The 27,841-nt window shown below is 40.7% G+C and overlaps 3 protein-coding genes across 5 annotated transcripts; 2 read left to right on the forward strand and 1 right to left on the reverse strand.

The window, feature by feature from the left end:
• Window positions 1–2,912: 2,912 nt before the first annotated feature.
• On the reverse strand, window positions 2,913–9,520 carry ripk1l (receptor (TNFRSF)-interacting serine-threonine kinase 1, like). 3 transcript variants are annotated; one of them, XM_083992084.1, is made up of 11 exons: window positions 9,443–9,520; window positions 8,960–9,122; window positions 7,839–7,995; window positions 7,601–7,738; window positions 7,278–7,509; window positions 6,982–7,131; window positions 5,972–6,048; window positions 5,386–5,461; window positions 4,665–5,258; window positions 4,510–4,575; window positions 2,913–3,831 (listed from the first exon to the last, which is right to left on the reverse strand). In XM_083992084.1, the coding sequence occupies exons 2-11, from the start codon at window positions 9,118–9,120 to the stop codon at window positions 3,533–3,535; spliced, it is 1,950 nt and encodes a 649-aa protein (XP_083848210.1). In that variant the 5' UTR covers window positions 9,121–9,122; window positions 9,443–9,520; the 3' UTR covers window positions 2,913–3,532. The 3 variants fall into 3 exon arrangements, with proteins under 3 accessions (XP_083848210.1, XP_083848208.1, XP_083848209.1); XM_083992082.1 differs by having other exon boundaries at window positions 4,438–4,575; XM_083992083.1 differs by having other exon boundaries at window positions 4,438–4,575; window positions 8,960–9,125; window positions 9,443–9,501.
• Window positions 9,521–13,862: 4,342 nt separating this feature from the next.
• Window positions 13,863–18,064, forward strand: dusp22b (dual specificity phosphatase 22b; the record flags this gene model as incomplete). The annotated part of the gene is made up of 7 exons (XM_083990897.1): window positions 13,863–13,905; window positions 14,439–14,472; window positions 14,580–14,662; window positions 15,418–15,467; window positions 16,399–16,473; window positions 17,664–17,835; window positions 17,924–18,064. The coding sequence occupies exons 1-7, from the start codon at window positions 13,885–13,887 to the stop codon at window positions 18,062–18,064; spliced, it is 576 nt and encodes a 191-aa protein (XP_083847023.1). The 5' UTR covers window positions 13,863–13,884.
• Window positions 18,065–19,875: 1,811 nt separating this feature from the next.
• On the forward strand, window positions 19,876–27,621 carry irf4a (interferon regulatory factor 4a). Its single transcript, XM_083992089.1, has 9 exons — window positions 19,876–19,901; window positions 20,544–20,743; window positions 21,003–21,189; window positions 21,943–22,028; window positions 22,153–22,321; window positions 23,722–23,802; window positions 23,912–24,310; window positions 25,843–25,955; window positions 27,236–27,621. The coding sequence occupies exons 1-9, from the start codon at window positions 19,892–19,894 to the stop codon at window positions 27,383–27,385; spliced, it is 1,395 nt and encodes a 464-aa protein (XP_083848215.1). The 5' UTR covers window positions 19,876–19,891; the 3' UTR covers window positions 27,386–27,621.
• Window positions 27,622–27,841: the final 220 nt, after the last annotated feature.

The following is a 27,841-nucleotide window of genomic DNA, read 5'->3' on the forward strand; positions in this document are numbered from 1 at the left end:
AGTCACTAATATTGCTTTTGTTCTCAGATGGTTCACTTGTATCTAGAGTTTCACTGCACTGGTTTGTCCTCATCATGGCTTTATTGTGAAAGAGGGTATAAGATTTGATAATATCCACTGGTCAGGCCTAAATGGTGCTGGTTTTGGTTAATAATCACATAGCAATATACCCTGAATGTGAATGTGAGAACTGATAGCCATCTCATTTACACTTCCTTTACTATGCCAGCCCAAATATTGTTTACATTTGACAAATGCAGGAATTTAGTTTATGGTGCTTACTCAATTATCTGTGTACACACTGGGTAGAAAACAACACTGCTGGAAAATGACATTGTTATATGACAGTCTTGTGTTATTAGAACTTCAAGTCATTCTTTTTTGTAGTATTTGTACAATGAAAATAGAGTATTTATTTACTTGATTATGTAACAGCTATAAACTTTTATTTTACTACAACAGAGAGAAAGGGAAGAATAACAAATTAAAACAAACCAATATAAGACAGGTGATATAACTGTAGATATGGTAATTCATATGTACTATGCCGTTTGTGCTGTCTGTAACTGTTATTGTGGGATAATCCACTGTATATCGTGAACATGATTGGAATGGGATTTGGACAAGAACTCAGGACCAAATCCATCTTTGTTTCAGTTTCCAAGCTGCTCCAAAGAAATGTTTTCTTTGCATTAGCTGATACCATGGGTCAGCTATTTCATTTAATCTAATTAAAATATCTGTTTTGCCTTTTTAATTACTTGTTTCTGGTGTATGTCCTATGTTATGAGCTATACTGCTTTTGATGAACTAGAGAAGTTCATTAGATTGTATCTATCGATCAACAGGGTGCCAGGGTTGCAGCATCTTTATATCTGATTTAGGAAAAAATGGATTCAATTACTGTTAAGAAAACAGAAAGCCGGAAACACTTGGGCCCCAGAATTTTATCATTAATCCTTAATGGCATGAAGGGATTTAGATTATTGTATTCACCAAGGAGATTATTAAACTCACCATGCAAAAAATATCATCATTTGATTGATAAAAACATACTATCATCACATCTGTAATCCATTAAAAGATTAATTAAAATGTGATTTCAAACCGTCTTTTCAATGACACTGAAGGAGAAAAAAAATGCTTATATTTTCAGTCTGTGGAATAGAAATCTACATTGTGCAGGAAGACAAAACTCTTAATCATCATAGTAAAAGAGAATTCTACAGTGTAGATTGTAGTTTTTCTGACTTCTTGTTTAGCTTAAATGTTCAATAAATTACATTCACACTTTTAGAGTTTTAGAAACATATGTACAAACAGTTTATTCAAAACATGTCATAATGGCTTTCCAGTGGTTCCATATTTGATGACGTCTGTGAAAATATGGTTGGAGTTCATTTTTTATGTGATACTGACGCATATTAGTCACATACTGCGTAGTGAGCTGTATCAACACTGTGATAATCAGCCCATTCAGTCAATGAATTTATGTCATGAAACCTCCAAGATAAATGTATCTCGTCACCCAAAACGTGCAGTTGTGAGATAATGTCATGTAATCATTACATCATAAATCCACACTGATAATTCAAGTAGCTAACTAGCAACTTATGAATACCTTTCATTTCACTGTCAACATGCGTCTCACATCTGCAGCAGCATCAAATCTCAGTTTGACTTTTTTGGGGTCACAACAAGAAAAGATAAATGGTCACTCGTGAAACAGTGCATTAGCCATTATGTTTGTGTCTGTCTGGAATAAATGTTTATCACACATCATATGATTGTCTGTGAATATGGCTTCATTATTCTGTAAAAATACCCAAACCCTCAGGTAAAGCTACAGTAACGGTATTTCATTAAAACGTCACAATTCTTATTCAAATTCATAATCTTGACAAGGCAGTACAGTAAAAAAAAAAGAAAAAAAGAAAAAAAGAAAAAAAGAATCACTTTTGCAATAGTTCGTCATAACACACATACATACAGTAACAGGCATCCTACTAAACCGTGTCCTAACTGGATGCGACGCGAGCGAGCGACAGCTGCTAAATTAATGGTTTCCTATTGTAATGTCCTAACTGGCTGCGAGCGACGCAAAGTTTAGAGCCTGACGCCCCGTTTCTATTTCTGTCGCTCGCGTCGCGTTCAGCATCAGAAATTAGCGGCAGCCACGGGGCATTTGGCCCCCAATTTGACCAAGAATGCCCCCAAAAATCATGATAGTTTTTTCAGAAACAAATATATTTATATCTGTACGTTATCATACTTTAATTTTCATTAATTTACTGTCACGTCTCATTATTCTCCTGATGTCGGCTTAATGTAATGTAAACGAGATTGCGCTGATACAGTGACAGCGGGGCAGTGCTGCAGCATGCCGTGCTGTGATGGACCTGATCAGACTGGCGGTGGCCCACAGTGAATCAGTCTGCATCCTCCTCCGTCACCAAAGCCCCCGCAAATAATACATCGACAAGAAATTAAGTGGCAAATTGCGTCTTTTCGTCGGCCTATTTGCGTTTTTTTTATTTTTTATCTTAACGTCACTGCAACTGCGGCTCTCATGCTTGTCGGTGTTGTGTAGTTAGAGCTGTGTCTCCCTGCTGTTTCTAGGAGGGGGACAATAGCCCACCTAGGGCTGGGCGATAAAACAGTAGCCTATAAATTGTGAAATAACTTTTCTTCGATAGAAATATGAGACGTGGTCAATAGGTTTCATTCATCCATGTTTTGGCAGACAATACAAATAGCCAATGATATTGAGATTTCCACCGCGCCGAACCAATCATGTGGCTGGAATAGAGCCAGTCAACACGTGTATTTGTTTGGGTTGCTGCAGACGGGCACATCAAAACTTTTTTTTTTTAATAGCCTCTTCATTCATCTTGGGCGGGGGGCGGTGCGCCGTCTTATAATGTTACAGAAAACCCTTCATTATGTTTTTGCTACTCGTGTTCCTACACTATAGATACAACTTGCCGTTGGCTGTATATTTCAAGAAACGTGTTTTCTGTTTAAAAGGCACAAACTTAGTATCCACCCATCCTTTAACCGGGTAGTTACGTCTCTAGTCTGATAATACATCCATGTGACGAGCGGACGGGCGCACAGCTGATGTGCTTCCATTCCAACAGACGCACGGATTCAGTGTGGACAGAGAGCGTCAGATGTGACGCGATTGTCGGACGCTCGCTCGCGTCGCATCCAGTTAGGACCCGGTAGAAAAATAATTAAAAGGTGGATTTTTTGGTTTGGAATTTAAAAAATTAACACAGATTTTGAATTAAATCACTTGATTAAGATTAGCTGGATAGTAAGAGCTACAGTAAATTGAAAGGAGAAGAGAGCTTTTAAACTATTCAGCTGTTGAATACAAGTGATCATCTCATCAGAGGGAGATAATACAAGACAATGTCAGTTATCTACTAGTTATCCAATACCTTTTTTACATTTTGGTTGAAATGGCAACTATAGTTTAAAGTCATTTATGAGAAAGAGGCAAGTCTGTCAGGTGAAAATAAAAGGTTTATGAGCTCGGGGAAGAAGAACGGCAACTGTCCAATATTTTCTGGATGACATCTACCTTTATGTGTCCTGACAGAGCATGACAAAGCTTCCCAACGGTGCAGCCGATACTTCCCTCCTTCATCTTCCAGCGCTCCAGCATTTGGTGCACCATCTCTGGGAGGCCGTCCCGGTAGTAGTCGTGCTCTATGGTCTCTATCTCCACGCTGGTCAGACCCAAGACCCGGGCACAGCGCTTCCATTTGGACCCGATGTTGTCCCTCAGCAGATCCAGGTGCTCCTCAGTCACAGGGTGGTCCTCTGAATGACACAGTGGAGGTAAATATATATAAGGCAGTGATAAATGTCAAATAATTATTTCATGTGCAGTACTGTTTGTTGAACCAGAAAATACTGAATTATATCACAGCTATGTGATGTGTCTCCACTGCTCATCTGATTTGCATCCAAAATTGCATACTTATCAATTAATAACCATCAGAGCTGAAGATATATGCGGATTAGTGGATTAGTAGATTAGTAGAATAGCTGAGAGGGAGAAAGATAATTGAATATTGAATATCAAACACTGTGATTAACAGCCTCAAAATGTGAAGTTTTTATGCTTTCCTTTGTTATATGATGATAGAAAATTTAAATATCTGTTAGTCCAGGAGCATTGATCAGATAAAACATGGAATTTTAAGATCTTCTTTGGGAATCTGGACATTTTTCATTCGTCATTTTATAGTGGAAATGATGATTCTTATGATGATAATAATCATCAAAATTAACTGTAGATTACTTTACAATGACAATAATTGTTAGATGGAGGTTAGAGGACGAACATTTGTGTTTGCAAACTGCAGTGTACAGACATATTATTACATACTGTATGTTATATGAAAAAGTGTTGTTAAGGTTTACCATATTTCAGAATGCCGTCTTTGAGGTTAGACAAGCTGTTAGCAGGTGATAAACTATGGGTGGACTCATAACCTCTGATAGACATTGTGTTGTTGCTTCCAATCTGGATCCCTCTGGCATTCTGAATGAAAACAGATGCTGGAAGAAGCACAGAACAAACACACTTTAAATATCATCCCAGTACATCTCAGTCGAAGCTATGAACTCCTCAGGCCTGAGTTTCGTACCTGGGTCTGGTTGCATGCAGCTCTTGGAGGAGCTCAAGAGACGTCCAGGGGGGACGTCAGAGATAGGCCAGGACTGCTGGCGGTCGTAGTGGGAATGTGGATGCTGCTGGTTTAACTGTGGTAGTGAATGAGTGCTGGAAGACGTCGGCAAGTGCAACGGAGTGGGTGTGGTAGAGTTCATGGACTCATAGAGACCAGAGGTGGGGCGATACCACGTCTCTTCCTGGCTGGTGGGCTGTACTGGCTCAGCTTTAGTCCAGGAATGGACAGTGGACACGGAGGCTTTGTCTTGTTCTGGTTGCCTTACGTTGTGGTCTGTGCTTATGTTGTTTGGCAGGAAAGGATTTGAGCTGCTGTGGTTGTAGCAGTTAGCAGCAGGGTCAGGCTGGCTCTCACAGTTATAGCTACCATATTTGTGGTACTGCAGCTCCCGTTGCAGTTTCTCATCCAAAGCTGAGCTGCTGTTGACCATCTTTGCATCTGTCTGAATAGACCCCATGGATGGCTCATACTGGATGTCATGCAGGTCCTCGATACTGGCTTCAACTGGCACAGAGACACTTCTGTCTGAACTCACCAAAGGAGCTGGGCAATCTGCAAGGTGAGCAGAGGAGTACAGCAATAAAGCTAATCAGTCCTTCTGGGCAATTTTTCAAGCTTTCTGAACATTTAGGGAAACAATTGTAATGCAGCATGAAGAAGTGGACATTAGGGTGCTCACCTCCTGAAAAACATTCATTGGTCATTGATAAAGATTTCATCTTCTCAACAAGGTCATCTGGCCCTTCATATAATTTCTGTAGGGAAAAAAAATCACATGGTGAATGCTGAAATAACATACACCCCCAGTGGTCATAATGTTATGCCTGATCGGTGAAGTGAATACCACTGAATAACACTTCATCATGGCACCTGTTAGTGGGTGGGGTATATAAGGCAGCTAGTGAACATTTTGTCCTCAAAGCGGATGTGTTAGAAGCAGGAAAAATGGGCAAGCGTAAGGATTTGAGCAAGTGTGACGTGGGCCTAATTCGTCACATTTATGCCTGATCAGTGTATAATTGTATTTATTGGACTTCAGTTTTTCCTCAGTGGATGTGAGGGTCTAAGGGCAGAGGATGTTGTTATGATGCCATGTAAAGCCCTTTGAGACAAACTGTTTGTAAAAACAGGCTATACAAATAAAATTGCCTTGCCTTCAAATCAACTGCTTAGTGTCTTCGCTGTGCATATTATTTATGCACATATCATATATACATTATTACCATATCAAACCCTGAAATATATATATATATATATATATTTACCCTCAGATGAACTAAATCGTCCTCTACATGTGGTTCAAGCTTTTCCTTGTAGAAAGGAAGGAACGAGTCAAAGCACTCTGCAGGAAAAGGAAAAAAGGATGGAATAAGATGACAAGAAGCTCCACATATTAAACTGTCAAGTACTGACTGGATAACTTGGTTTGAAATCTGAGGAAGAAGGTTTACATCTTGTACAACAAAGTGTCAAACACTCAAGACCAGCTGAGAGCAAAAGCACCAAGCTGGTGTCCTGAAAATCCTCAATTTTGGGGACTGAAAATCGACTCCTCTGACACAAGCTCATGAAATTGATGAACCATGAGATTGTAGAATTAATCTCTATTGTAAAGCCCATGAAGTCTGATCTGTATAATTTGATAAAAGGTAATAATCAAGCAATTACACCTGTGTGATCTCATTTCCATTAGCTCTTAAAGCAGAAGTGAGTGATCCGGTCGTTTTCGCTAATGCTGCGTTCCAGGCAGGCTTTTGAAATCGTAAATTACAGCTTCAAGTCACAACTTACGACTTTGTAGCGTTCCAGGCAACCCACTCGTGTTTTTCCGACCTGTTTTACCGGTGAAAGTCACTATAACGGCCACTCGTAACTTCCGACCGGTGAACTCGTACCAGATCGAACTGGTACCACTTCACGGTCGGAAAAATACGAGTTTCCTTGAACGCACCATAACAGTCCTCGTCGCTACGTCACCACATTCACGGCGTTCCTTGGCTGCACACACAGCCCTGCATGCCGTTCTCTCTCCTCATTGGATAAAAACTGTAGGATACGATAAATGTTTTCTCTTCGGCTCAGAGCAGAGCAGAGGGACTGAGAGACCCGTGTTTCAGTCCAAACACTCTATGTAAGTGATTGCTGTCGGAAGATATAACTATTTAAGACTTATATTAACACAAATATATCACTCACTTCTGCTTTAAATAACCTGCTCTGCATAATGCACACACACACACACACACACACACACACACAAACACACGAAGAATACCCTTAAATGTTGGTCGTTGCTGCGGATCGTGACTCCAGCAACTCTTCATAAGCTGAATGATGTTTTCAGGCGTGTCCTCTGGTATGAGGTCGATTGCTGGTCGGTCACCTTTACGAACACACTGGCTGATGTGATCTTCACTTCTGGCATCTGAAAATAAAAAAGGAGACTTTGGTTGAGGTTTATGCAGTGTAGTTAAGGCCCCATTTTCAGGCCACATTGTTTAAACATGTATGGATATAACACGTTTTGTCATAAAGACGTGTTTTAGAGCATGTTTTAGCATCCCAACTCACTTGCATATGGCTCTTTGCCTGTGAGAATGACCCAAACCACGATGGCAAAGCTGTACACATCGGACTTCTCAGTGGAGACTGTATGTATGCTCTCCAGGTGCTCAGGAGCCATGTAGCTCAGCGTGCCGCCACCTCTCGGCCCAGCTGATAGGCCAACACGACTCCTCCTGCGACATTCCTCCCTTGTGAGTTTGCTCCATGTCTGACAAGTAGCTAGGCCCAGATCGGCAATCTTGACAAAGCAACAGAAACGGTAAATCAGATTACAATGATTTATGCTGTAAGAATCTGAAATGAGTCATGGGCACTCATGCGTAATGTACCTTTATGTGGAAATCCTTGTCCACTAAAATGTTATCTGGCTTGATGTCTTTGTGTATGACACGTCTGTCTGTGAGGTACACCATCCCTTCCAAAATCTCTGAAATGATTCTGCCCTTGATGGACACTGGCACAGAGACCTATAGGATCAGGGAGAGTTCAGTGTGTTAATCCTGAGATATTTACCGTAAAATGGAACTACAGATGTTGCAGATGTGAGTGAACTTTAATCCTGTTGACCGTTTCCAGCATCATCAGCAGGTTGCCTCTGGGAATGAGCTCCATAACGAGCGAGCAGTCCCTGTCCTCCATGATCACACCCAGCAACTTCACCACTCGCTCATGGTTGAGACTTGCCATGATGTTCCCCTCGGCCAGCAGTGACTTTTTGCTGTCCCTGGAAAGTGAAGCAAACACAGTGAGAAACTGCCAGACAAAGTGGCGTTAACTTGCACCACTGATCCACATCAAATGCATCGTCACTATCGATATTTGGAAATGCGTTTCAGCTGTCTGTCAACATCTGGACAAGTGCAGACAAGTCACCACAGAAATCAACACCCTGCTATTATCAAACAAAGAAAAGATGTAGGTATGTAAAATGAAAAAGCTGGATGGATCCTTACAGTACATGTAGGAAATCAGGAAGTGAAAACAAACCCTGTTTTAGATTTTTGAGATGGAGTTAGGGAAAATAAGTAAAAACCTATTTTTAGCTAAAAGAAATATACAAATGATAGCCTAATTTTTGTATTTTTGAGACATGGAGGTAGATTTATTTATTTTTTCACCAACTCATAATGCTGCATTTATGGCAAGCTGTGAGGCATTTAATTTTTTTCAAAGAAATTGCAGCTCCAACAATTTGGATGTCTGGTCATTCTGAGATTTTGATAACATATTCCCATTATTTGTTCAGCCCTGATATGGTGATGAATGAGTTTTTGCTGTAAATGTTATTGTTATTGTTGTTTACCATGTTGCTACTGGGTCTGAAAAACGGACGTTCCCTCAACATCCGCTTTTCAGATGAATCAACATGTCTAGTCTCCATTTTAAAGGAAGTGTGTAAAACAGAAATCCCTGCTTATGCATTAAACACCCATATCTATAAACACCAAACCTTGCTCTCAGTTATTCAGCACAATAAGCATTTCCCCCATCTAAATCTTGTAATAATAAGTTGTTGTCTTTTTCCTGTTAAGAAAACATTTATAAATCAGTCCCAGTGAGTTGGATGCAGACTCTGGCTCTGCTGTCCTGTCAGAATCAGACACATGATTCAAGTTACCAACAGGGCCAAGGGGGAATACCCAGCGTCCTGCCAGATAGCCGAAGTTATTGAGTAGGCTACTACTCACTCGTTTCGAAGAGAGCCCGTGTACATAGTCTTCAACACCACCTGGCCGAGGGTAACGTGGTAGCACAGGTAAACATCTCCAAACCCTCCGTAGTCCAGCGGCTCCTTTTTGATGAGGTCAGCTGGCCTCATGTGAAGTAAAGACTGAGGCGCCGTGGCCATCCCTGCTAAACACAATAACAGCTCAGAGAAACTCATAACAATAAGACGACAACACCTGTACGCTGTCAAATTAATATGCAAATGTACCCAGAAGCCCAAATGAATGAGGGGAGCGTGGGGGCTCACTCATGCATTACTTCCAAAACAGAGGATCAAAGATGTAACTTTAAGCTAACGCCTGACGTTTACAAAACTTTGGGACAACTAGACAAACGTCGTCTTCGGGAACGTGAACCAAACTCTTCACCGGAAATGAATAAAAACACCGTTAAATAATATATTAGCTGCCACTATCGACAAAAAAACTGGATTAAATAGTTACCTTAAGAGTCTGAAAACCCCCCAAGTGGGACACTTTTGTTTGTAGTTCCGGGATTTCCTCGACGTCCTCGTTCAAAACCAAAACCAGAGGGAGAGACATAAAAACTACAAACAGACGTAAAAAGTCGATGTCAGAGAAACGGAGTCAGGACGGCTAGTAGATTCAGATCCGTGATTGAGTCTGAAAACACACACTCTATGAGAAAACACATGCAATTATAATACATTTAAAAAATTGTTTTCTTCCACTTTGTCAGTTTTAATTATTTTATTTTATTTTTTTAAGAAACTTGTAATTTAAAGTTCCCTCTGCTAGTGGTCTGCCTATGCCACTGTAACTTTTGCAATGTGGCATTGCTACCATCTACTGGTGAATGGGTATGTCTACAGATTAAACACAACCACAACTGGACTGAAGTTTTGCCAATTTGAAATTTAATGGTGATACTTTTTTTGTAGCTGTCCTTACACCAGGACAGTTTTTTTTTCCGTCTGAGACTGAACAGCATCTGCAATCAGAGAGACCACCAAAGATAAAGAGTGAGAACCAAATAGGGACAGAGGACAGCAAACCAATTTCTGTGTGTCAAACTAAAGCAGTGAAACTACAGTAAAATCATGCCTGAGTCTAATTTAGTAAAAGAAAGAAAAAAGGGAGAAAAAAAACAAGTTCATTGATAAAACAAGGTTAATGTGAAACTAGAGCGGGAAACCACCTGAATTGTAGCCTCTGCGTGGGTGATGAATGACATGTAGCCTAGGCCTACATTTTGGGCAGCCTATCTGCGAACACCCACACTAGAAATTCCTCCTTTTGCACACTAAAGCCACAACAAAGCACTATCATATTTACCTGTCTTGTATTGTCTCGCTTTTTTATTTACACATTTAATTGTTTGCTTTTTTTCAGCCCCTATAATTTTTTATTATAAAGGCAACCTTCAGGTTATTGAGAAAACCATCCAGTAGTGACAGGTTACCGCTGTTGATTATACTGTAATTGACTATTAAACAAAGAAATCTGTTGGCTAATGCATGCACAAGTAAATTCCTTTCCATCAACAATTAAAATAGTTGTACTGATTTTGTAAGAGGTGAGGAGAAGTAGGCTATTAGGACCCATTTTCACTGAGAGGGCATTATCACATTTTGCCAAACCTCATTTAAGGTCCATGCATACAACTTACTTTGTTACCAACAGAGTAAATCTTTTCACATATTTAACTAAATGAGGCAAACATTGTTTTATACTAATTCATCGCTAAACTACTGAAAAGTCCTAATCACTGTGAAAAATCTTACAACTGAGCTCAGACAAGAAAATTGGGGTAGTAGTAGCAGGCAGATCATATACTTCTTCAGTTCCCATCATGATATAAAAGGACCAGGTCGTCTAACAAATCTGCTGCAGACACCTTCTCCCATTCAAGCTGTCTGACTGTCTAACACTGACCCACATAGAATAACAACAGATCACCAGGAAGTCAAACCAACTGGCACCTGCGGTGTTAGTGTGCGGCCTGTGTAAATGTGTCAATGTGGGGCAGTGGGTATAGCAGCATTTCCTGTTGATGTTGTTAATGTGATGACTATCAGTGCAAGCTGCCAGGTGCCATACTTTCTTTGTACAAGCACCAGGCCCATAAAAGCGGCCCATGCACACTCCCTTCTTCATGCCTGGTCCAGCTGCCCAGCTGTTTTCTACTCAGACCTCAGAGAAGAAGTTGGGGACGGAGGTGGTTCCTCCTCAGACTCGATGGTGCTTCAGCGAAACAACATGGACACCATTGTCTTACTTAATGACAAAAATACAAGCTACTCATCAAGCTCAGTGTCATATCTCATAATCAGGTTGCTGTTTTATTACCAGCTCTAGTGGAGTCAACATCCTGTTTTACTTCACCACTCTGGCCCCGGTGTCTGCCTGTTGAGCACTGTTTGCAATTGATTTAACAATTTCTGAGTCGTCTCCCGCTGCAGTCCTTACTACAGTCATTTTCCTGCAATCACTCCAGGTTTTAACCATTTTTCTTTTCTAGGCATACATTTCAGCTCGTCTGCTCCGTCTTTTGTGGGGACTTCAACTATGCTACCAAATTCACCGGTCTCTCACTCCACTTTTCTGAAAATTACAGTGACACAGAGCTGTGGATTTATTGCCCGCTATGACCAGTCCCTCAGCAATGCCCAAAAAGGCACTTAGTGGTAGTTGCTACCTTCATTAATACAGAGTTGTTCCTTCAAACACTAGCTGTGGTGGCCTTGGTTCTGAGATGCAGGTTTGATCCGTCCAGGCGTTGTGGTCCTTCAGTCTTGTTTCCTCTCCCGGCTGGCTCGCCAGTTTTAATGACTGGTCCTCAAGTCCAGGATTAGACTAGAGACTAAGTCCAGTCCTCTGCGTCACCATTAATATTTCCAATACACCAATAGACCAATAGAATTTTTTTGACTGTACTTGACAATACATGTTCACCGTCGTTTTTTGGTTCTGCTAGATACTTTATTTACCCTCTGGAGTTTTGTTTTCTCATATTTCTCCACAGTTTCTATATCGTTTATAGCAGACACCCATTTCTACTAATTGTTATTCATCCCTTTCATTTGATTGGGTCTCGTAACCTACATAGACATTTTTGCATACAATTTTTTCTATGTATTTTGTGTTATGGCTGTACTTTTTGCATTTATTTGGCACCACATTATGGTGGTGTCCATAAAATTTTCTATATATTTGTTATATTATTGTTAAAGAAAAGAAAAAAGGTCGCATACATTGTGATAATACGTGATGAGGTTACCCTGTTTATACTGATGTTGTCTTGGCTCGATTGTGGATGAACACGCCCCCCTCGAGCCCCACACACCTGTACCTATTTATCCTCTCATCAGTGTTCTGTGCCAGTACACCCTGAGGAAGACCTATGTGAGGTTGAAACGTCGGTCCTTTTTTAATAAATTATATATTTTTTTTCTACATCAAGGCTATGAGTTGAGCGACTGCTTTTTTCTTCCAATACACCAATAGAGAAATAAACTGGAGCCTTAAATCAGGCACTGGAAACAGTTTGAGTTCAGTGCAGTAGAGTTTTATTCCCTAGTCAACAAAACTCGAGCTGTGTCCAAGGAAGAGTGGGGGCCCCAAGCACACAACAAGGCACAAGTGACATCATTCCCTGATACCCTACTTCTTAGTCTTGGCGTTGCCAAAGAAATCAGTCGCCCTCAATCATACCTGGCCACCTGCCCCTTGTAATCTACTTGGTTCCAGGCTGAAATAACAAGTTAATTGAAAGGTTAAAAAAGTCAATGATGCACATGTCATTTTTCTAAAAACATGTAAGTCTCTACATACACATAAAATTACACTATAGAAATCAGCACAGTAGAAGACAGCTGGCTGCCAGAGATCCTCAGGTCTTGAGTTACCCAACATTTCACAGAGGCTGTAGATGGTCAAGTATTCCTCTTCAGTGTGATTTACTTGACCAGGCGTTAATGTAGACATTTGTCTAATTATGCCATCTTCTCCACATCGGTGGCATCGGCTTCTTACAATCCCTGAGAGTTTATAACCTTTCCAAATGAAATTATTGTCGTGACACCTGGGAGTTGTGCTGACTCATCCCCTGGTATTCTACATGCCTCCCTCGCTGGCCAAGGGTGATGTGTGGACAAACCTTTCCTAAGGTGTGAAATCATAATTGATGCTCTGAGGGTAGATGGGGTAATTGTCCCCTCACCGCCACTGGAACTGTTTCCCTGTTTCTTAGAGGTGATTTGCCTTCTTTTGTACAGAGCTGACACAGGGGAGTGATTCCCCTCTCGCCCTGTGAATACCACTGTGCCTATTGACCAGCTTTTTTGGAAATTTGTTATTTCTACCATATGAACATCCAAAATAATGTATTTATTTATGTGATTTGTTATTTTGTTTAATGATCAGTATTTTTATCCCCTTTTCCCCCAGCATACCACCTCTTGGTATATGCCTTGTCTACACTGTATAGCTCATTGCCATATAGGCAATCTAACCTAATCTAAACTCCCACAGGGTTTGGCTAATTTTGCTCTGGCATGGCGACAGTCCGGTTCTAGGGTTTAGTATTTGTTGTCACTCGATCATGGAGCAGTGTAATTATACTTCTTGCATCATGTGTGATTCCAAATCCAAGGCTTTACTGAAGCCCCCACCTGTGTCCACCGCTCACGCCACAAAAGCCTTGTATAGTCTCCTTATCAGCAAACTACAACTCCCAGCATTCACCACCAGGAGCCTGGGCAGTATGTGCTCGGCTCGGCTCGGACGCGGAGCTGCTGCCTTTTGCGCCCCTCACAGTGGGTAGAGGAAGCCGTCAAACCGCTGGATTTAAGCAGTTTCAAACAACGTGGAGCCGCAGCGTGCCACTTCTCTGCATCACTGTGTTTCAGACTGGCGCTGTCAGCATGGGCAATGGCATCAATAAGGTAGGATTTTTCATCTGTTGCATGCGCTAGAGTTCACACACACACACACACACACACACACACACACACACACACACACACACACACACACACACACACACACACACACACACACACACACACACGAGTGGCCATCGGTGTCTTGAGTGGGGAAACCAGCAGCAGATAAGGCTGGTTGTTATCATCGGTTGTCTTTGAAAAAGTTATTTCTTTTTTCTGTGATGTCAGTCTATGTCAACACGTCTTTGTTAAAAAAGAATTAAGCACAAATCTTCCTCACTAAGACAAGCTAAAACGTGTAGATATTGCTTAGGTGTATTTTCACCTGTATGTTTTCTCATAGTCACATGACCTCAGGCTTTGATTTGAGCCATGGTGCATTATTTCTGATTATCACCTCATATTTTCAGGGTGTTATCTGGTTCAGCTGTTTCAAGCTGTCTCAGCTGTTGCACCACTTCATTATACCACTGATGCTTTGAATATATCTGCTCCTGTTGTGTGTATACTTCAACTCTTCTCTCTCCTTGTAGGTCCTTCCTGACTTATATCTGGGAAATTTCAAAGGTGTGTAGCCTGTGGAAGTGTATTTTAGGTCATCTCTTTGATTTGGCTCCTGCACGGTCGCAGCACACTCATGGTCTTCGCTTGGTGGTGTCATTTGTTTATGTCAGATGCCAGAGACAGAGAGCAGTTAGCCAGGAACAACATCACACACATCCTGTCCATTCACGACAGCGCAGCTCCTATCCTCCAGGTGAGAATCTCTCCATCTACTTTACTGCACTATAACATCTCTGCGCTCTTCGCTGTGCACATCTTGAGTTTAACATGAAAGTTTAAGTAAAGAGTCCTCGATTAAATGAGGCCAAACAGATCTCATTGTCTGAGATGCTTTTTGAGTTGAAGCTCTGGCACAAGTCTGTGAACCAGTCAGTCAGGTTGTTCGGGAAGAGGCGCCTTACTGAACCAACCGTGCTGCTTCTCCCTTAGCAAATGTCACATGTCAGTCAAGTGAGGGGACAAAAGCAGGGGGAGTTTTCTTCCTCATGTGATTCTTGGAGTATCATGAAAAATGCCTGTCAACAGCAGTTGGTTTGAACAGTGTGCTGAGTGGTGTGCTTGCGTGGGTTTGAGTGTGGGCGGTTGTTCTTGTTTCAGCCAGCGTGGACATGTGCAGTCTCACTTCTTCATCATCGTTATTATCATTATTGTTATTTTGATTATTTTTCTAGTTTATTGATTCGGATGTGAAGTTTCTCAAACAGCTGCAAGTGGCTTCTGTTCTCATTTATCAGCATTTAAGAAAAGGGACCGTGCACAAATGTGCCTGCAAATCAGATTCCATTATTCATTCACACACAGCAGCACAGCTTGTGTCCACCATCAGTAAGAACACACACACACACACACGTATGGGGTGATTATTTCCTGCTGTTTATTGATCTGTGTTCAGTGCATTAGAGGAAGTGACTGCTGCTGACAGGTAACTAGTGTACTTTTGTCCCTCAGGAGATGACCTATCTCTGCATTTCAGCGGCTGACCTGCCCACACAAAACCTGTAAGTACAAAAATGTGCAGCACAGCAACAGCTACATTACAGAACAATAAAAAGGCTGAGGCAAAGAGAGAGTACCACATCCATTTGACGCTGCACTGTGTGTGTGGGCGTCTGAGGTTCATTTTCTTCAAGCTAACGTGTAAATGATATGCTTTCACAAGCTCAACGTTTAACTGTGAACTTATTCTCTGACTAGACCACAGCAACATAACTGATTCACACACCGCATTGGTGCATGGTTGTATTTTTTATTTTTTTTGACATACCTGCAGTTATTTTTATGTTACATGAAAAAGTAGGGAAGAAAAATTAAAATGAATGGGGATGCATGTGTCAAAGAGGGATAGCCACATGAACATGCACATAAATCTTCTATGGCTAAATTCATAATTCAGCAGGAAGGAAGTCTCGCAGCTTTTGCACGTTTAGCACATGGCTGGTGTTTAGCCTCTATTTATACACATAGCCCCTCCTCTCGTACAGATGAGCACACACACACATACACACACACATACATACACGCATATATATGCCCACCAGGCCACTAATATCCTCGTCACCTTTACAGTATGGCCCCGGTTGCCTCAGAGTTTTCAGTGTTTTTAAATCTGCTGTGTGAAATATGACACTAAGTTTCTCAAACCTGAAATGAGCACACCCTCATCCTGATCGGTCCAGGATGAGAAATGAAAGGGTTTGACAAGTCAGGTGCAAAAGACACACACACACATACACACACACACACACACACACACAAACAAAGACTCACACATGCGCACTATGGACAAACTGGTCCACCTTTAGATTCATGCAGGGGCTGTGTGAAGTGTGAAGATAAAATAACAACACGTAGTCGCACGTTTTTTTCCTTTTAGTTGTTGTTCTCATAATGTGGTCATGACCTAACAAGCATTTTCTTTATGCTCCACAGGACTCAGCACTTTAAACAAAGTATAATGTTTATGCACGAATCTCGCCTCAAAGGAGAGGGCTGCCTCGTTCACTGGTGAGCACAAACAAGATCGCTTGTTTTGTCTTTGACCTGAAAAAGGTGAAATCGAGGTTTTATTCTCACAGGCTGTCGAAATGAGAGATGCTACAGGGGTAAACTGAACTCAACACACTTCCTCCATCTATCTGAGAGTACAATCGTAGACATGTTCATTGTAAATTGTACAGTGTTGATGTAGAGCTGAAAACAGCTCAACCAAGTGCAAATGTGAAGTCATGTGTAACTGCTGCACAAAGGAGATAAAAAACGATAAGCGAACGCCTGTTTTTTTAGCTTCCTAAAACAGAGTACAGTAACAAGTCTGACCACATTTTGTGTGTGTGTAGTAGAGTAGCTGACCATATGCACACAGGGGAAAGTTATATTTGGTTAGACAGAGGGTCTTCTCAGAAATACAGGGGAACAAGTGGCTATTTATAAGTTTTGCATTTACATGGGTCTATCAACTTAACGCTTCATGGCCAAAGAAAGAATTCAGATCATTTCAAATTTCACATTGTTCAGAGTGTGTGCAGTCAGTGTCTTCGCGCCCCCCTTTTGTTTTACACCACTATCTCTTATCTTCTCGTCTTTGTACCTTTCACTGCCTGTGGTCTGGTTGCTCTTCTCTAGAGTGTAGATATACAATCTGATACTTAGTGCGAATCTTTTGGCTAAATGTTCTGGTTCTCTGTCTACTTTTACTCACACTCATCAGATAAATTTCCCTTTATGCTGGCTTCTAAAACAAATTTATACTGGAGGCCAAGAAGAAAAATAAATGTATCCTCTTAATTTTCATGTAATTTCAGAAAATTTCAGTAAATTTCATTTAATTTCACTATGTTTCAGCATGCAGTACCGTAGATCATTACTGTTTTGTTTGTATTGTGTTCACTAACTACAATGTAGTAAATCTGGTTAAGGCATTTTAATGCCACAATACCCTTGTTTCTAACATGCTGTGCAGAATTCAGGTTCATCATAACAGTGGATAATGGCTTATATAGGTTATTTTTTATGTTTTCATGTGCAAATATGGTCTAAGTGATCATAACCATGATGCCCACATACACAAGCTTTCCATGTCCAGTTTAAAAGCACTAACAACATTTGCATTTTTTGTGGTGGTTTTGTGGGAGGATGATGTTAATTGTCTTTTCTAACAGTTTTCATTCTATTTGTTCATCTCTGTCTTCAAACAGTTTGGCAGGTGTGTCCCGCAGTGTAACCCTGGTAGTAGCCTACATCATGACGGTGACAGGACTGGGCTGGCAGGAGGCGCTGGCTGCAGTGAGGGTGGCCAGGCCCTGTGCCGGTCCCAATTTGGGTTTTCAGCGCCAGCTCCAGGAGTTCGAGTCTACTCAAGCTGATGAGGTCAGTCCTGGTAGTGAGCATGTGGGGGAAAAAAAGAGTAGTAATGTATTTTTATATTTATCAACAAAACGTTTTTCTTTTCCTGTAGTTCAGGGAATGGCTACGGAGGGAATATAAGGACAACCCCTTCAATGATGAGGCTGATATTCGGGACTTACTTGCCAGGGTGTCCAAAGTCAATGGTGAAGAGGTGAAAAAGCAGGCAGCTACCCCACCTGGAGGTATCTGATCAGAAATGTTGATGAGATCGTTTGTAGCTGAACCTTGAGGATTACACTGCTGTGTGAAGATGCTTAGGTTTTCTGGACCTATCTGGAAGTCTAATGTGCTTTGGAGTGCACTACTGATTCTCTAGATATCATGGACAAAAAACACTGTAAGGGACATTCAAGCACATCTGATTTTTTTTTTCTGTTTTTGCATTGATTGATTGTTTGATGTTTCTGATGCTGTTTTTTAATTTATAAATGTTGTGAACTATGTAATAAGTCACTATCATACTAATAAATGGTGAAAACTATCTATCTTTCTGTCTTCATTTTCTGAATAACCACTCATCCAATCCAGGCTATATGAGGGCTTAAGTCCGGCCTTCATATAGCTTGACTCAGAGGCTACTTTTACATCTGGACCGGTTCTTATGTGCACACAGAAATAGAAGTACATGGGCCGGAGTTGGGCCAAGGTCTCAGGCATATATTGAGCTAGGAAGTTTCATTTTTCCTTTTGCTGATGGGACCAAAACTGTGCACTCCCCTCTCTCACACAGCAACTTAACTAATAGAGTTAAATATAATAAATAGCTCTGATTAAATTGTTGTCTTTTCCATGTAGGCTATATATCAGCAGTTCATTTAGATTAAATTAACCATGAATAAAAGCTCTATACGCTTTTAACATCACTGACAACAGCATGTGGGAAATTTTTTGTAATCACTAATGGGGTTGATAGGGACTACTTTGATGCATATGATTTATCTTGTAATCACGTGAAAAGATGTTCTTAAAAAAATACACTTTGCTATAGGTGGAAGACAGTAAAAGTAACTTCCTTATCCTCAGGAAGGCACTATTTTACATATCAGCACTGAAGTGCAATTATTCCACTGCAAAAATATAATGAAATGATTTGGTGGAATTAACTCACTTTGATTTACTTTTGCAAGATTCATTTTAAGATAATACAGATTAGATTTCTGGTCATTTTAAGTAGAGAAATAAAGGGAGGGAAGTCAATTGTTTTGTGAGTGTGTGACTCGCGGTGGCCTGTAACACTGAAGGTGATAAGACACATTCTATGCTTCTTTGCATCTATTCTATGTTTACATCTCTGTTTCCTGGTTCTCTTCCTGTTTGTCTGATGTGCAAGGCAGGTCATGCATGGTGGCATCAAAAACACCACGATCCACCGCGTTCTTTTCTCACTCTTTTCTCAACTTTCTTAATAGTATAAAGCAATGAAAAAAAAATGTATTTAATTGCACCATGGTGAGATATTACATACTGTAGCCATATAGTAGATGCCATTGATTACTGAGTGTGTGCATAGAGAGCCACTGGAGGGCAGTAAGCAAAGTACTATTAAAAGATAGATGTACTCTGGGCTACACCATGTGTTTCTTCTCTTTACACTGGTTCCTCCTGCCTCATCAGTCACCCAGTCAAAGTCAGTATTTCCTCAATATCAATTTGAAGACTTTATAGATTTTATTGTTTCCAGTCAGCAGTTATGTAAGTGGAAATTAAGTAGAACCTTCAGCCTTTTAGACACTTACAAAAAATATGTGGGGGGATATGTTGATGGTAATTCATACAGGTAATTGTTCCATTCCGTCCCTCTGTCTGCTCGGGGTGTCACTAGAGGGATTCCCCACTGCAGCATTGTGTGTGGGCGCTGAGTTTCACAGAAACGAACTGACTGAGTGACTGACTTGCGCGTATCTCCTCTTGTACTTCTCAGAGCACGAGAGGCTCCTCCCTGTTACAAATCAAGATGTGATTGCATTTAAGGATAGGACAGAGAGCTTCAAAACAGATTTCAGCGGGGGAAGCTCACATGATCAAAGGTAAGCGATAGCTCCTCTTAAATGAACAGGCGTATATTCAACATTACAAGTAATTCAAACTTTGAATGTGTCTGTCAACCCCAGTAGTTTCAGTCAGGAGAAGATACCTGATTTCAATCAGTCAGTATCAAAACTGGCAGGTCAAATTTCAACATAACATCAACTGTGTTTAGAAGATTATCATTAAACATGGGATTTCTGTTAATTGTTTTACTTGACATATCATACTTATATCAGTATCCTACAAAAGTGATAGGATAAAGTTAAGACCTATTATAAAATGTCTCAGTAGCATGCATGTGTTAAAACACTTGTGATTTAAATATAGCAACGTGTCTTATGTCTCTGTTCATGCTTGCATCTCAAATGTGTTACATTTCTCTCTGTCCACTTCAGCCCCCTAGCCTTACATCCTTTTGTGGTACATGAGTATGACCAGAAGTGTCACACACATCCTTAGACAACTAGTCAACATGCATTAAAAGTTAACTGTTGATATTACAGCAAGGGCTGCAGAAGTATATCTAGAGTGAAACAGTTTTGAGATGAGCCTGGTACCTTACTGTAAATAAATAAATAAACTGCATTACTTTACAGTTCTGTTATGCGGTGTATTTGATTTGGCTTAGTCTCATTCTGCAGAGATGAACATGGATGAGGAGAGCGGCCTGTCAGTCCATTGTGGCAATGGCAAACTCAGACAGTGGCTGATCGATCAGATTGACAGCAGGAGTTATGTTGGCCTGGTCTGGGAGAACGACGAGAAAACAATTTTTCGGATTCCGTGGAAACATGCAGGCAAGCAAGACTATAACAGAGAGGAGGATGCTGCGCTCTTCAAGGTCAGATCATCCCACCTGTCCTCTCACAGTCTGACAACTGCACAAAAACAATGCTGCATATGAATTAACCTTATTTGGACATGTATGCTTTTATAATTTTTGATACTGATAAGAAACATTGATTTGAAAAGGCTTTTTCTAACAGGGCTATGGTGCCTAATCCATTCTTCTATGTCTAAACACTTTAAAAGTCTTTCGTACACTGGCATGTACAGTATAAAGAGGAAGTTTAAATGAATCAATTAAATTATTGTTTCAGGCATGGGCAATGTTCAAAGGAAAATATAAGGAAGGTGTGGACAAGCCAGATCCCCCCACATGGAAAACTAGACTACGCTGTGCTCTGAATAAAAGCAATGACTTTGATGAGTTAGTAGAGAGAAGCCAACTGGACATCTCAGAGCCCTACAAAGTCTACAGAATCATTCCAGAGGGAGCCAAAAGGGGTAAGTGTTTAATAAATGACTGTGCAAGATGAAAATAAAGCTTTTTTGCAAATGATAGTAACCTATATATGCAGTGAAAGATGTAGCAAAGTGTGGCAAGGGGCAAAATATTTTATAGTTAGACCTTGATTGACAATTAGTAAAATCTAAACCTATGTCATAGCCATGATGCATTTACATGTGCATATACAGCACACTGCTGCATTTCACAAAGCAAGTGACATTGTTTATAGAGTGCTGGCGCATTTTTCACATACATGTGCACCACTGCAGTTGATTCTATTGAGGCAGGAAGCACAAAGGAAGCCAAAGCATGTACCAAAAAGGCTGTAGTGCTTTTTTTAGAGGGCTTCGGTTACTAAGTGCAGGGTGCACATAACACAACCAGACGACCTCCAGCCTTGCATAACTAAGTCTCTGCCATAGTACAACAGTTTTTTGTCACAGCAGAGCAGTTCTTTGTATCTGGGCTAATACCTGCCTCGTGAGTGTAATTTAGATGGGCAGTTGTCTGAGTCAGCTGTTGCACTTGCCTTATCAAAACACCAAAATGAATCATGAAGGTCCACATGATTTTGCATCCCACATATGTTTTGGTTTACAGTTAATCTATAATCCTGTATTATTATCAAAGATGTAACTTCCTTGTTTTTGGAGGAAGAGTTGTTTTAAGATAAGATCTGTTTTCACAGAGCATGGTTTATATTGTGAATAAATTATGTCAAATATATTTTTGGTTTTGTACATTTACAGGAATGAAGATGACCAGTGTGGAGGACACACCATCACATATGAATGCTCTTGGATATATTCCTCCATATGGGTCTCTGCATAACCAGGTCAGCACATTTTGTGGCTTGTGTGTTCTATAGGCCAAACCAGGCTAAACACATAAATAGAAAAAAAAATGTATTTGTTTAATTACATTTTCTCTGAGGGATCATTTCTTTGCTTTGTTTTCAGGTACCTGGCTATGTGGTTTCTCAGGAGAGAAGGGACTGGAGGGATTACCCACCACCAGAACAACAACCTCTTCCTCCCCCACATCACCATGGGCCACATACAGAACTGCAGTACGGCCACTACCCGTCGCCGATCAGCCGGGCTTGGCCTGGGTCACACTCAGAAAATGGTAAGTTTCGGCCATACACACACACACACACACACACACACACACACACACACACACACACACACACACACACACACACACATAAGAATGACGATGTTTGACTCAAGTTTCGGTTTGCCAAATAAGCTCTAGATGTGTGCAAATTTATACCTTAATTTTATGATTCTTTCAATGTTCACAAATGTTTTCAAAATAATGGCATCAGTCTCCAGCCACAGTTAACCGTGACATCCTGTCAGTCCTTTCATCAAAAGCATGAGATGGAATAAAGTCACCTTTGCGTCACAAGCTCTGACAATCGTCTTGCATTTGTTTCATTGTTCAATTCTTTCATCCATCTCTGAACTTGAGGCGCTAACAGTTTATAAAGTCATATCAGTAATCTTGTTTGCTGTTCATTTAAAATGTCATCAGTTATGTCAATCCCTCACATGTCGTTTACAGTGGAATCCATGTTTGAACTTTAAGGAGAGAGAAAAAACCCACATATAATTTCAAAGACTGTTTGTCACCAACTTTTTTTTCATGCATAAAGAAGAGCTAACATTTCGTCAACATGTTGAGTCATATAAAATTCAATGGAAACTTTTAAAATAAGTAAACATAAGTAACATCAGATTTGGAGGATGAATAAACCTAATGAAAATTGAATTTCTGTGAATTCATACAAAATATATATAAAATATAAAAGCACTAACCAATAGGAAATTCACAGCAGTTTAAGTGTTAATCATTACAGCAATATCATGCTAGAAATAAATATTGAAAGTGCATCAGTTGATTAGACTTGCAGATTTTTTGATGTCTATATTTACCATAGGTTGCACTGAGCAGCTTTCAGGTGATAGTCTACACCTGCAGTTTTGTGGGTATGCTGGTGTTGTGTTAGTGGTTTTGCTTGTGATTATCAAGAATTTGAGGTCAAGTCTTACAAACAAAACAGTGAAATGTACTTGAATTCACACTGAAAGGATGTAAAATAATGAACAATCCCCAAGAAGAAAAATGCTTAAACAGTTGCCAGCTGGGCAGATGGCAGCAATGAAAGAGCTGGGAAACAGGTATTGATTGATCCATCAAATATGCACATGGTGATCAGTGGTCTGCGCAAAAACAGCCAGAACTAAATTTGTTTATGTGGATGGCCTGGTTGTTTGATATAGGTTATTGTTGCATACAACTGAGAGATGTGTGACTGGCCGGCCTACACTTAAGCTGCAAAACGTTCATCCAACCTGCTATTGTTCCAGATTAGACTATAATGATAATGGAAAACAAAACAAAACAAAGAACTTCCTCAAACCTGCAAAGAAGTGGCCTAACGCCCTTTCACATGTCAACAGTTTCGAATTCGGTACTCCAATTATGACCAAAGTTTTTTGATCTACTCATGCATGCAGGTTTCCAGCTCTCCTTCCACACCTACTTTTCAGAGTCGCAGCCACCCATGTATACAATGGACCACAACAATGCAATAACAGGTAACGAATCAACTCTGGCAAACCTCTAGTGAATTTATATTGGCCCGTTTTATGATGGATTACACATTTCAGGGTCTGCATGTGACCAATGCTGATATCTTCCCTCCAGATTTCAGCCTGCACGTGTCCCTATACTACAGAGAATCTTTGGTGAAGGAGGTTACCACCAATAGCCCAGAAGGTTGCCGGATCACTTCTTCCTCCTCCTCCTCTCCATCCTCTTCCTCTCCTTCTCCCCCATGCCCAGAGGACAAGTTTCACAGTGAGGCAGAGACCATCCTTTTCCCATTCCCATACCCTGAGTCTCAAAGGCAGGGTGCCGAGATGCTTCCTAACATACTGGAAAGGGGGGTGCTTCTGTGGATGATGCCTGATGGGTTGTACGCAAAGCGCCTGTGCCAGGGACGAATTTACTGGGAGGGACCTCTGGCTCCGTACATGGATAAACCCAACAAACTGGAGAAGGAGCAGCCATGCAAATTGTTTGACACCCAGCAATTCCTTATTGGTAAGCCCTAGTGTTCTGTTCACACCTACGTATTTGAAGGTATACTTATTGATCAAATCCAATATGATATTCAGATGCATTAAAGCAGAAGTAAGCGGAATGTTTGTGTTAATATAAGTCTTACATAGTTATATCTTCCGACAGCAATCACTAACATAGAGTGTTTGGTCCGAAACACGGGTCTGTCAGTCACTCTGCTCTGCTGTAAGCCGAGGAGAAAACTTTCCTTGTATCCTACAACCTTTATCCAATGAGGAGAGAGAACGGCATAAAGGGGCGGTCCTCTCTGTGTGTGCAGCCAAGGGATGCGCGTGAATGTGGTGACGTAGGGACGAGGGCGGGGACTACTAACTCCATCGGCTGACAAGAAGTTAGCCAAAATGACTGGATCGCTTCTGCTTTAAGTCTTGTCAGTTTTTACATCCCAAAATCACAAATCGCAAACTGGCCTGTTCAGGGTATGGCTATCTATATAGAGACGTAACAGTGTTATTAAGAAATAATTGTCTCTATTTGTCAGCAAGTATAACATCCCTTATATGTTACATTTAATAGGTTACATTTTATGTGATTTAAATACTGTCATTCATAAGCCACCACTTATGGGTGCCATGAAGATGATTTAACAAATATTTGATCTGCTTACTTTATCTAACTTATTTATCTGTAAATCTTTGTACGGTGCTTATCAATCCAAAATATTGGGGTAATTTAAATATTACTGTGGGAGCAGCTGACTGGCTGGACACAATATGAACAGTTTATACAGTTTTGTTGATCTATCGTGATACATCAAGTTTTCAGGGATTGCCATGTGTTTTGTGTGTAAAATCCGACTTTGCAAAGTAATAGGAATGGAAACTGATAAATGTCTGATAAGTGAAAAACCACAAATTGTTGAGTAAATGTAGGCTACCTATGTAGTTATTTCGTAGCGCAGGCCAAAAAAGTATTGATTTACATTTATGGTAACTTGTTGGACCACAGGTTGAGATGTCATTAATGTGTATTGTTAGCATTCACAGTATCTTGTCTTGATGTTTTATGTAAAAAGTGAATGAAGATGTTCAATATTGAACAGATTGATTTATCAGATTCTGTCAGTGAGGAGAATAACTAGAACCAGTAACCACGGTGCTACAGCATTTCCAGTATATCGATAGATGTGGTCATGTTGATGAGAGCCATGATGATATTGATGTTAATGATAGGAGGAGAGGCTGCAGGTGCTTTAGCAGGGTAAGTCCCTCTTAAGGTAGCTCTAAGAAGCCAGGCACATTCTCAGCAGGGGGCCAATGTGTGGAGTCCCCACCCACCACTTGTAGGCCAACACACAATATGACAAGATGGTATTTTCGGTGCCATTTCACACTAAAATTTCCATCATCTTCATAGAAAAGCTGTCATAATCAGTGAAAATGCTGTGGGCAATTTGGAGTTTTCAAATGTTTATTTACTGTATATTCTACTGTATACAGTATGGGTTTTTCTTAATGCCTCCCCTTTCTTTTTTTATTGTCATCTTATTACAGAGCTTCAAGAGTTTGCCCATAATGGCCGACATGTACCAAGACACCAGGTTGTGCTATGCTTTGGAGATGAGTATCCTGACCCACAGCGGTCAAGGAAGATGATCACAGCACAGGTACACATCCACTATTAATCATTATCTACCAATCTACTAATTCTCTAGAGATTAGGAACAGTTCTATAAAAAGTATTGCAGCCACTACTTTTTTCATGAGGTGACAATATAGAGATGCTACAAACAAAACAAAACAAAAACCCAAACCCAACTTTTTGACATGTTTAACAAGAAAAAAAAACATATTACACCATAGAAATGTATAATTTCTGTGTAGACACCATTGAGAAAAACACTAAGAGTTCAAATATACTGTAGCCAAACTGCTTTAAATACAGCAAATGGCACAATATCATGCTAACATGTGAGATAGTCACAGGCACAGCTAGCCCTCACCAAAACCTAATGCCAAAAGATAGATTAAAGCAGAAGTAAGCAATATTTTTGTGTTAATATAAGTCTTAAATAGTTATATCTTCCGACAGCAATCACTTACATAGAGTGTTTGGACCGAAACACGGGTCTGTCTGTCACTCTGCTCTGCTCTGAGCCAAGGAGAAAACTTTTCTCGTATCCTACAAGTTTTATCCAATGAGGAGAGAGAACGGCATGAAGGGCTGTGTGTGCAGGGACGAGGACCAATAGATTCCATGACGAGGGCGGGGGCTGCTAACTCCATCGGCTGACAAGATGTTATGGTGCGTTCAAGGCAACTCGTAACTCGTGTTTTTCCGACCTGTGAAGTCGTACCAGTTCGATCTGGTACAAGTTCACAGGTCGGAAGTTACGAGTGGCCGTTATAGTGACTTTCACAGGTAAAACAGGTCGGAAAAACACAAGTGGGTTGCCTGGAACGCTACAAAGTCGTAAGTCGTGACGTGAAGCTGTAATTTACGGTTTCAAAAGCCTGCCCGGAACGCAGCATTAGCCAAAACGACCGGATCGCTTACTTCTGCTTTAATTGATTGGTTTTACCTTAGGTGTTTTTTTGTGACAACACCATATCAAATTAACTACTACTACGATTCCAATATGTCATTTGGTTTGCCATGCGTTAGCTCATCTACAAAACCCTTTCCTAACAGTTACAATGGAGTATTAACAGAACTATAAATATGGATTTGTGAGTAGATCAGTTTTTACGCCACACAGAAGCTCGTTTCCATTATCCCATATAATCTGTATATTGTCGTTCCTTTTCTAGCCAACCTAAAAATGCCTTTTTCAGATGCGCTATGTCTTATGGTAGGCTGTGGCTCTTTGCCTTTAGGTGACACAGTAAGATAATATGATGCAACAGTCACAGACATATTTTATACACAGACATCATTTCATTTTAGGTGGAGCCAGTGTTTGCCAGAAAACTGGTGTACTATTACCAGCAGAACAATGGCCACTACCCACGGGGTTATGATCACGTCCAAGAACAGAACACATCTTCAGCAATCGACTATCCTTCCCAGAGACCTCTGCAGCATATTCAGGAGTGACGCGCATATCTACAGTACATGCACACTGGCGAGGATAAAGGTGAACCACTGGTCTTTCACCACGCCATGTGATTGCAGTGCTTCATACTGTAAATGGCAGACACTGGCATGCTACTCTGGGGTAGAGATGGGGAAGACCCTGTCATTTTCACTTGCACACCTATGCGTCGTAGTCTTTGTGTCTGGGACTTTGGGGTGATGTTTTTTTTGTTTTTTTTTTCACTAAAAGTATTATTGTGACAGTGTGAAGGATGCGGTTTGAGGGTGGGGGTGATGAGGGGAGCGGAGGGCGACTGAGACAGGAAGTACTAGCACAGGTGCACAGGAAGAGTGGCCCCTAAGACAAACACCGATACTCTGAAGTAATAAAACAGAGTATGAATGAATACTTCATGCATTTTCACAGGTAACAGTGCCGACATTGTCACTGTCAAACTCACATACTGAAATGGCACT

This window comes from Trachurus trachurus, assembly GCF_905171665.1.
Source record: "Trachurus trachurus genome assembly, chromosome: 17".
In the NCBI taxonomy this organism is placed as follows: domain Eukaryota; kingdom Metazoa; phylum Chordata; class Actinopteri; order Carangiformes; family Carangidae; genus Trachurus; species Trachurus trachurus.